The 9,756-nt window shown below is 52.4% G+C and overlaps 1 protein-coding gene across 1 annotated transcript; it reads right to left on the reverse strand.

Moving 5' to 3' along the window:
- Positions 1–230: 230 nt before the first annotated feature.
- On the reverse strand, positions 231–9,406 carry LOC125424921 (gamma-secretase subunit APH-1A-like). The gene is made up of 5 exons (XM_048482356.1): positions 9,223–9,406; positions 5,117–5,287; positions 3,720–3,793; positions 1,753–1,875; positions 231–391 (listed from the first exon to the last, which is right to left on the reverse strand). Exons 1-5 carry the CDS (start codon positions 9,333–9,335, stop codon positions 252–254), a joined length of 621 nt encoding a protein of 206 aa, XP_048338313.1. The 5' UTR covers positions 9,336–9,406; the 3' UTR covers positions 231–251.
- Positions 9,407–9,756: the final 350 nt, after the last annotated feature.

Below are 9,756 nucleotides of genomic sequence, written 5' to 3' on the forward strand. Positions count from 1 at the left end.
AGCAACTGAGCAACGCTTCGAATGGGTGAATCACTACCCTAGGAGGGTTAATCAGAAGCAAGCCCCATTGCCAGCAACCAATCTTACTCCCAGGTAAAGGATCGTGCCCAGGCTAGCCTAGATATGTGTGTGTGTGTGTGGGGGGGTGATTTTCCGCCCCCCCCACATGATGAACTCTGTGCACGTGTGCCCACATAAAGGGCTCTGAGTGCCACCTCTGGCACCCGTGCCATAGGTTCGCCATCACTGCCCTAAACACTCACCAATCCAGATGTGAGCAGGTGACTGGTGACCACCAATCCCAGAGTCCCGTAACGTCTCTTCTCACAGGCATCGAAGAAGATGGTCCCCCAGAAGGTATGTAAGAAAACCAAAGCCATGGTCAAGAAAGCTGTGAGGGAGAAAAGGGAAAGGTGGTCAGGGCAGGTGAAGCCAAGTTTCTACACGTGCTGCCCCTGCCCTCCCAAACTCCTGAATGAAGAGGGCACAGCGAAAACAGGAAACTTTGTATTGTTGAAGGCTTTCACAGCCGGATTCAACTGGTTGTCATGGGTTTTCCGGGCTGTGTGGCCGTGGTCTGGTGGATCTGGTTGATCACAGCCCAGAAACTTTAGTTTACAAACAGGAAACTTTATCTGAAACACTCTAGCGCAGTGATGGCGAACCTTTTTTGAGACCGAGTGCCCAAACTGGAACCCAAACCCCACTTATTTATCACAAAGTGCAAGCCCGGCAATTTATTTATTTATTTATTTATTTATTTCGATTTATTATACCGCCCCATCCCCGTAGGGCTCTTGAATGCTGAGGTTTTAGTTCGGAAAAAAACAGTTGGCTCCCTCTTCCTCCACCCCACCCGCTCGAGCAGGGGCCAGCCTGCTCTAGCCTCCAGCAAGTCCTGCGCGCATCGCTCTGTGCCTCTCTAGCATCTCTGCCTCCTCTGTGCCCCTCCCCCTCGGGCAGCAGCCACCCAGAGCACAGGCACCAGGCCCGCCAGCCGAGTCCTCCCTGCTCACCACAGTGCGCGCACGTCATGCTCAGTGGCCCAGGCCAGCCTAGATGTGTGTGTGTGTAGGGTGTGTGATTTTCCGCCCGCCCACATGATGAACTCTGTGTGCGCGTGCCCACAGAGAGGGCTCCAAGTGCCACCTCTGGCACTCGTGCCATAGGTTCGCCATCACTGCTCTAACGCAATGGAGAAACACTGTCAGATCCAGGTCAGCAACTAGCTCTCTGATCTAACAACAACAACAACAACAGAAGCAACAGTAACAGCCACCTTTATTGGCATACAAAAGCAAGAATAATTACAAAACAAATATGTACAATGCAAGAAAAAAAAGATAACAGGTAAACCCACAATTAAAAATGACTAATTTCAAGTGTGAAATTTGCAACGTAACGCAACCCACAGGCTGAGAACCGCTGGGCTAGTCACAGCTTTTCGGAGCTCTCTCAGCCTCACCCACCTCACAGGGTGTTTGTTGTGAGGGGGGAAGGGAAAAGGGATTTCTCAGCCTCTTTGAGTCTCCTTTACTCAGGAGCGTTTACTCAGAACCAAGCCCCATTGCCAGCGACCGAGCTTACTCCCAGGTAAAGGATTGCGCTTTAGTTCTTCGCATGAAAATCAGTGGGGTTTAACAGCACTTTGTTTGCGCGTGCCCACAGAGAGGGCTCTGAGTGCCACCTCTGACACCCGTGCCATAGGCTCGCCATCACTGTTGTAAGACGCATACCATGATCTGAAATTACCTGATGTGATGAAATAGTGTGGGGAGTCTCCATGGATTCCCACAGTGCCCGGACCGATGGAGTCCGCCAGGATATTGATGATGGAAAAGAGGCCGCTGATGATCCCAAAGGAGAGCCCGGATACTACAGAGTGGAGAGGAACAGACAAAAGAAGAGAAGAAAAAACACAGAGTTGAAAAGAGCCACCCACAAGCCATCTAGTCCAACCTCTGGTTCAAAGCAGGATCAGAGCATCCCAGACACCTTTGTCCAACCGCTGTTTAAAGACCGCCAGCGAGAGGGAACTTACTACTTCCCCAGGAAGCCGATCCCACTGTTCAATACTCTTCCTGTAATTTTTCCCCTTGATATCCAGTTGGAACCTTTCTTCCCATAATTTATACCCATTATTGTGTGTCCTGGCAACGGGAACAGCTCCCCGCCCTCCTCTAAGTGACAGCCCCCCAAATACTTCAAGAGAGCAATCACGTCCCCCCTCAACCATCTCTTCTCCAGACTGAACATTCACAAGTCCCTCACAATTGTAGAACCAGGGGGCATTCATTGAAAATGCTGGGGGGAAGAATTAGGACTAATAAAAGGAAACACTTCTTCACGCAACGTGTGATGGGTGTTTGGAATATGCTGCCACAGGAGGTGGTGATGGCCACTCACCTGGATAGCTTTAAAAGGGGCTTGGACAGATTTAAGGAGGAGAAGTCCATCTATGGCTACCAATCTTGATCTGAGATTGCAAAGGCCTTAGCAGAACAGGTGATCGGGAGCAGCAGCAGAAGGCCATTGCTTTCATCTCCTGCAGGTGAGCTCCCAAAGGCACCTGGTGGGCCACTGCGAGTAGCAGAGAGCTGGACTAGATGGACTCTGGTCTGATCCAGCTGGCTCGTTCTTATGTTCTTTCCTTGTAGGGCTTGGTTTCCAGGTCCCTGATCACCTTTGTCACTTTGTGCCCGCTCCAGCTAGCTTATTCTTGTACAGATGGCCAGCCTGACTTTGCTGGACTTAAGAGTCAGTTTCAGTAGAAGGCAACTTCAGGTGTTTAGCAGGTGAACAGCTCTGGTTCCCAGCATCTCCATAAAAGGACCTGGTAGGTCAGTGGAGGCGAACCTATGGCACAGGTGCCAGAGGTGGCACTCAGAGCCCTCTCTGTGGGCACGCACAAACAGAGTCGCTCCCCCCCTCCCCCCAAATCTAGGCTGGCCTGGGCCGCTGGGCTCGATTATTAGCATTAAATCTAAGACCTAGTTTTGGGGAAGCAGTGTAGGTAACCCTGCTAAGTGCTGTTAAACCCCACTGATTTTCATGCGAAGAACTAAAGTGCGATCCTTTACCTGGGAGTAAGCTCGGGTGCTGGCAATGAGTAAATCCATCTAGGGCCGTGGTGGCGAACCTTTGGCACTCCAGATGTTATCGACTACAATTCCCATCAACCCCTACAATTCCCATCAACCCAATTGGCCATGCTGGCAGGGGCTGATGGGAATTGTAGTCCATAACATCTGGAGTGCCAAAGGTTCACCACCACTGATCTAAGGTCATGATTCACCCGTTGGAAGAGTTGCAAAGCCACCGACTACCACCAAACTTACTCCTGAGTAACGCATGTCTCGGAGCCAATGCTTTTTTCTGAACGAAAACCTCAGCATTCAGGTTAAATGGCCGTGTGGGCACTTTGCGATAAATAAGTGGGTTTTGGGTTGCAATTTGGGCACTCGGTCTCGAAGAGGTTCGCCATCACTGTGGTAGGTGATAGGGGAAACGTCTCTTTACCCGAGACCATGGATAGCCACTGAGCTGGAAGGACCAAAGGGCTGATTCAGTAGAAGGCAGATTTAGGCTTTTTCACTTATGGGGAGTGGCCACTGAAGGCCGGAAGGGACTTCCTCAATACTGGCACATCCTGGCTTTCTGTTCCTGGGTGCTGGCCCAGAGGGAGATGGGAAAAGGGAAGCATCCAGCGATTCACTCACCGTAGGCCATCTGCTTGATCGACAGCGGAGGCCGGCCATCTTCGCTGAGGGACACCAAACCTTCATCGGCCTTCCTAAAGGGCAGGATTCGGAGAGAGAAGGGAACAGGTTGAGTGTCCGGGTGCCATCCTCGGCTTACGCAGGAACAAGACCTCAGTGGTTCCAGTAACTCAGTGTAAACGTACAAATCCATAAAGCACACCTGTTATGCAGGCTTGTGCGTATCACGTGCTTTGATGGTTCCAACTCATGAAGAATGTACTTACCTGGTAGAGAATCTAGAACACACAGAATTTGGGGTGGGAGGTTAAGAGCTCGTGTATCTAATCTGGAGGTTAAGAGCTCGTGTATCTAATCTGGAGGAACCGGGTTTGATTCCCAGCTCTGCCGCCTGAGCTGTGGAGGCTTCTCTGGGGAATTCAGATTAGCCTGTACACTCCCACACATGCCAGCTGGGTGACCTTGGGCTAGTCACAGCTTCTCAGAGCTCTCTCAGCCCCACCTACCTCACAGGGTGTTTGTTGTGAGGGGGGGAAGGGCAAGGAGATTGTCAGCCCCTTTGAGTCTCCTGCAGGAGAGGAAGGGGGGATATAAATCCAAACTCTTCTTCTTCTTCTCTTCTAAAGTACACCTGTTATGCAGGCTTCTGCGTATCACGTGCTTTGATGGTTCCAACTCATGAAGAATGTACTTACCTGGTAGAGAATCTAGAAAACACAGAATTTGGGGTGGGCCTTTTAAGAAGAAGAAGAAGAAGAGTTTGGATTTCTATCCCATTCAGCCCCTACCAGCATGGCCAATTGGCTGATGGGAATTGCAGTTCCTGAACATCTGGAGAGCCGCAGGTTCCCTACCCCTGTTCTAGAAGAAGAAGAAGAAGGAGGAGGAGGAGGAGGAGGTGGAGAAGGAGGAGGAGGAGGTTTGGATTTATATCCCCCCTTTCTCTCCTGCAGGAGACTCAAAGGGGATGACAATCTCCTTGCCCTTCCCCCCTCACAACAAACACCCTGTGAGGTGGGTGGGGCTGAGAGAGCTCCGAGAAGCTGTGACTAGCCCAAGGGCACCCAGCTGGCGTGTGTGGGAGTGCACAGGCTAATCTGAATTCCCCAGAGAAGCCTCCACAGCTCAGGCGGCAGAGCTGGGAATCAAACCCGGTTCCTCCAGATAGGATACACGAGCTCTTAACCTCCTACGCCACTGCTGCTCCTAGGAAAGGATGAAGGTTCTCTATGGAAGACTGTTCTTGCTTGCTTCCAAGTCAACAATTCCCAGGATTCTCTGGGAGGCAGCCATGACAGTCAAACCCAGGGGTTAAGATTCTGGGCCCAGACAACGTCCTTCTGAAAGCACCCACATGTCCCACTTAAGAACACAAGAACGTCACTTGCTCGTCTTACTTGAGGAGCTTGAAGTATGCAAAGCGGAAGGCCTCTTGTAGCAGGACGGAGACCGCAGCCCCGAAGACCAGGAGGCCGTACTGCAGCTGCCCGTCGTTCCGGTCACTGAGCTGCACCGAAATATACCAGATCAAAGAAGCCAAGAGGAGGGAGACCAGCCAGAAAAAGGCCCTGGATAACATTGGGGGGGGGGGGGGGGGAAAAACATTTATTTATTTATTTATTTATTTATTTTTGAGTTTTTTATACCGCCCTACCCCCGAAGGGCTCTGGGCGGTGAACAACAGTTTAAAACATACAATCAAGTCGATTTAAAATAGATACAGCGTTTAAACATATAAAACATATAAAACAGCGTCAGCAACAAAATCCAATTTTAAAAACCTCCGCAAAGGAGGGGGGAGGGGTCCCATAGATGGTGGAGGGACCCTAGAACAAGAACTAGAGTAGAAGAGGGGAGGGAGGTTTGATATCAGCTAGAAGAAGGACAGTGTGCACTTTTATTTTTATTTTTAAGAAATCTGAATTCTGTATTGAGGTAACTTATACAGAGCCAGCGTGGTATAGTGGTTAAGAGCAGGTGGGTTCTAATCTGGAGAACTGGGTTTGATTCCCCACTCCTCCACCTGAGTGGCAGAGGCTTATCTGGTGAGCCAGATGTGTTTCCGCACTCCTACATACCTTGAGCTAGTCACGGCTCTCTCAGAACTCTCTCAGCCCCACCTGCCTCACAAGGTGTCTGTTGTGGGGAGAGGAGGGGAAAGGAGAGCCACCTTGAGTCTCCTTACAGGAGAGAAAGGTGAGGTATACTCTATGAATGCCCCCTGGCAAACTCTATGCTGGGGATAATTAGGAAAGGAGTTGATAATAGAACTGCAAGGATTGTCATGCCCTTATATAAAGCCGTGGTGCGACCGCACTTGGAGTCCTGTGTTCACTTCTGGTCGCCACATCTCAAAAAGGATATCGAAGAGATAGAAAAAGTGCAGAGAAGGGCAACGAGGATGATTGAGGGACTGGAGCACCTTCCTTATGAGGAGAGGCTGCAGCATTTGGGACTCTTTAGTTTGGAGAGGAGACGTCTGAGGGGGGATATGATTGAAGTCTATAAAATTATGCATGGGGTAGAAAATGTGGACAGAGAGACATTTTTCTCTCTTTCTCACAATACTAGAACCAGGGGGCATTCATTGAAAATGCTGGGGGGGAAGAATTAGGACGAATAAAAGGAAACACTTCTTCACGCAACGTGTGATTGGTGTTTGGAATATGCTGCCACAGGAGGTGGTGATGGCCACTCACCTGGATAGCTTTAAAAGGGGCTTGGACAGATTTATGGAGGAGAAGTCGATCTCTGGCTACCAATCTTGATCCTCCTTGATCTGAGATTGCAAATGCCTTAGCAGACCAGGTGCTTGGGAGCAGCAGCAGCAGAAGGCCGTTGCTTTCACCTCCTGCACGGGAGCTCCCAAAGGCACCTGGTGGGCCACTGCGAGTAGCAGAGTGCTGGACTAGATGGACTCTGGTCTGATCCAGCAGGCCAGTTCTTATGTTGTCATGTTGTTATAAATCTAAATCCAAACTTTTCTTCTTATACTCTGGTGGTAGTTCGAAGTGCAGCCAGATTCTGGTGACCCTTCATAGGGTTTTTGAGGCAAGAGAGGAGCAGAGTTGGTTGGCCATTTAGAGGCCCTGGACTTAATTGGTGCTCTCCCATCCAAGTACTAACCAGGCAAGAGATGTGTTGAGGTGGTTTGTCACTGCCTGCCCCAGCATACTGATCCTGGTCTTCCTCAGTAGTCTCCAATTCAAATACTGACCAGGGAGTGGCCCTGCTAGTCTGGATTTACCAGGTCAGGGCAACCTATACTGCCCAAGCAAGATAAAAGGAATGTTGTCGTTGCTGCTCAACAGTGTGATGTGGCAGCCAAGAAAGCCAATGCGATTCTGGGCTTTATCTATAGCGTCTTGGCTGAGGGAAGCCCCAGTGCTGGTGGCCTGGGAAACTTTGGGCCTAAAACTTGTGAGGAACTTGGTCACTCTGCCTGCCCATCAATTGCTTCATACAGGAAGGCGGGCAGGCTGCACAGAGGCAGAGACGCAGTCTCTTTCTGCCTCTTTGTAAACACCGTCTTGCAATTGTGCAAGCCACATGCAATACAGCCAGCGTCCTTCCTAGTTCCTCCACAGGAAGAAACCCACAAGGCGCTTTTACATCAGTCCCTCTCTTGTGGTGGTGGAGAAGGAGGGGGGAAGCTGGATTTACCCCTCCGCTCACGCACTTTTTGATTTCCAAAACTCCATGCACAGCTGCAATAGGGCATCGTTATGAGTTAGCAAGAGGTTTGCATGCCACGGGGCCTAGATTCTTTTGCGGTGGGGTTGAGCCCCAAAACCAATTTCCTGCCCCTCCGACATGGGAGGGGGGGCTTGACTTAAACATGACAGCGAAGCAGAGGAGGCGGCAACGCTCTCTGTGGGCCTTGGAAATGGCATGCAGGTGATTGCCTCACCTTGCAGGAAAGGGCTTCTGCCCCACAAGTCTCATGTTTACGTCTGGCCTAGTAACATATGGGAGAAATTGCTGGGGACCCAGGATAAGAACATAACATAAAAAAGAGCCTGCTGGATCAGACCAGAGTCCATCTAGTCCAGCTCTCTGCTACTCGCAGTGGCCCACCAGGTGCCTTTGGGAGCTCACGGGCAGGAGGTGAAAGCAAGGGCCTTCTGCTGCTGCCGCTGCTCCCAAGCACCTGGTCTGCTAAGGCATTTGCAATCTCAGATCAAGGAGGATCAAGATTGGTAGCCATAAATTGACTTCTCCTCCATAAATCTGTCCAAGCCCCTTTTAAAGCTATCCAGGTTAGTGGCCATCACCACCTCCTGTGGCAGCATATTCCAAACACCCATCACACGTTGCGTGAAGAAGTGTTTCCTTTTATTAGTCCTAATTCTTCCCCCCCAGCATTTTCAATGGGTGCCCCCTGGTTCTAGTATTGTGAGAAAGAGAGAAAAATTTCTCTCTGTCAACATTTTCTACCCCATGCATAATTTGATAGACTTCAATCCTATCCCCCCTCAGACGTCTCCTCTCCAAACTAAAGCGTCCCAAACGCTGCAGCCTCTCCTCATAAGGAAGGTGCTCCAATCCTTCGATCATCCTCGTTGCCCTTCTCTGCACTTTTTCTACCTCTTTGATATCCCTTTTGAGATGTGGCGACCAGAACTGAACACAGGACTCCAAGTGCGGTCGCACCTCGGCTTTATATAAGGGCATGACAATCCTTGCAGTTTTGTTCTCAACTCCTTTCCTCATGGTGGGGCAGGGGCTCCGGAAAAGAGGGGCCCCTCCCAGCCCGCCTGAGCCCCCTCCCCTCCCTTGCCAGAAAACGACCACCAGGGAGCTGGAACTTGAGTGGCCTCTTTCCTTTCCCCAGCACTTTCGATAAGGACATCTGTAACCTGGCCACACCTGCCCAAGCACACCTGTCCCAAGAGAACAGGTGCTGGGGCGGGGGGGGGGGGAGGGGAAGGAGAGGGGCTAAGTCCACTTTCTGTCTGCTCCCTCTCTGCTGTCCGTGCTCACGCTCTACAAATGGGGGGCGGGGGGCGGGAATCCCACAAGTGCCCCTGCAGGGAGCGGCCCCCACCCCCAGGAAGGGGGGCGTCCACGGAAGCTCCGCCACCCCCAAGTCTAGGCCAGACTCACCTGGGCACTAATGCCAGGGACTCAAAGCAACGACTGTCTTGATTTCCTGGCAACAAATATGGGGGTGGGGGGGTGGTCTTACATTGGCATACCACTTCCAGCTCTGTACCATAATAATAAATGCTGTGCCTATAATATGGGGGGGGGGGTTCATCTTTCCTTGGAGAGCCCGCCCCCAGCCCTCCTGCTGTCCATCACGGGCAGGGGAGGGGTCTGCAGGGGCATCGCGCCCACTCCACTCTCCCGGGGGAGGGGGCTTCCACCCTTCCACCCCAGGACCTCCCCCAGGACCGGCGGGGAGCCTCCTAAGGGAGGGGGCGCCCCCCTTGAGCATGCAACCCCCCTCCCCCCGGTCTCCCCAGAAGCCCCCCCCCCCAGCCCCTCAGCCCCTGCTGACCCTGCCACCAGGACGATGACGCGCAGGGGGTCTCCGGCCACGGTCAGCAGGCAGAGCGCGGCGGCCGGACCGAAGGCGATGCAGGTGCAGCCCCAGAAGACCGCCGCCCCCATCGCCCCCCCCCGGCCCGGGACCCAGCAGCAGCAAGCACAAAGCGCAGCCGGCTGCACGCGAGGGGAGGGGCCTGCCTGGCCCGGGGCGGGGCGATTAAAAAAACCGGGTGCATGCTGGGAGTTGTAGTTGCACAGCTTGCAGGTGGGCAGGCGCCTATTCCCCAGACGGCAGAGCCCGGATCCCGGGGAAATGGGGGCTTCGGGGGGGGAGGGGGGCTCTAGAGCAGAGGTGGCAAACTCTGGCCCTCTAGGCAGGGCATAGGTGTCAAACTCTCGCCCCCCTCCAGAAGTTATGGACTACAGTTCCCAACATCCCCTGCCAGCATCATGCTGGCAGGGGATGATGGGAACTGTGGTCCATAACCTCTGGAGGAGCGAGAGTTTGACACCTATGCTCTAGGGCACACGTGTCAAACTCGGA

The sequence above is a fragment of the Sphaerodactylus townsendi genome, unplaced genomic scaffold, assembly GCF_021028975.2.
Source record: "Sphaerodactylus townsendi isolate TG3544 unplaced genomic scaffold, MPM_Stown_v2.3 scaffold_1480, whole genome shotgun sequence".
Lineage (NCBI taxonomy): Eukaryota > Metazoa > Chordata > Lepidosauria > Squamata > Sphaerodactylidae > Sphaerodactylus > Sphaerodactylus townsendi.

Bases quoted from the DNA above. Each gene is read 5' to 3' on its own strand.
- LOC125424921 (XM_048482356.1), bottom strand. From the start codon at position 9,335: ATGGGGGCGGCGGTCTTCTGGGGCTGCACCTGCATCGCCTTCGGTCCG. The intron at 5,288-9,222 runs GTCAGCAGGGGC...AATGTTATCCAG, and splicing joins GTCATCGTCCTGGTGGCAGG to GGCCTTTTTCTGGCTGGTCT. The intron at 1,876-3,719 runs GTGAGTGAATCG...TCCACTCTGTAG, and splicing joins GATCAAGCAGATGGCCTACG to TATCCGGGCTCTCCTTTGGG.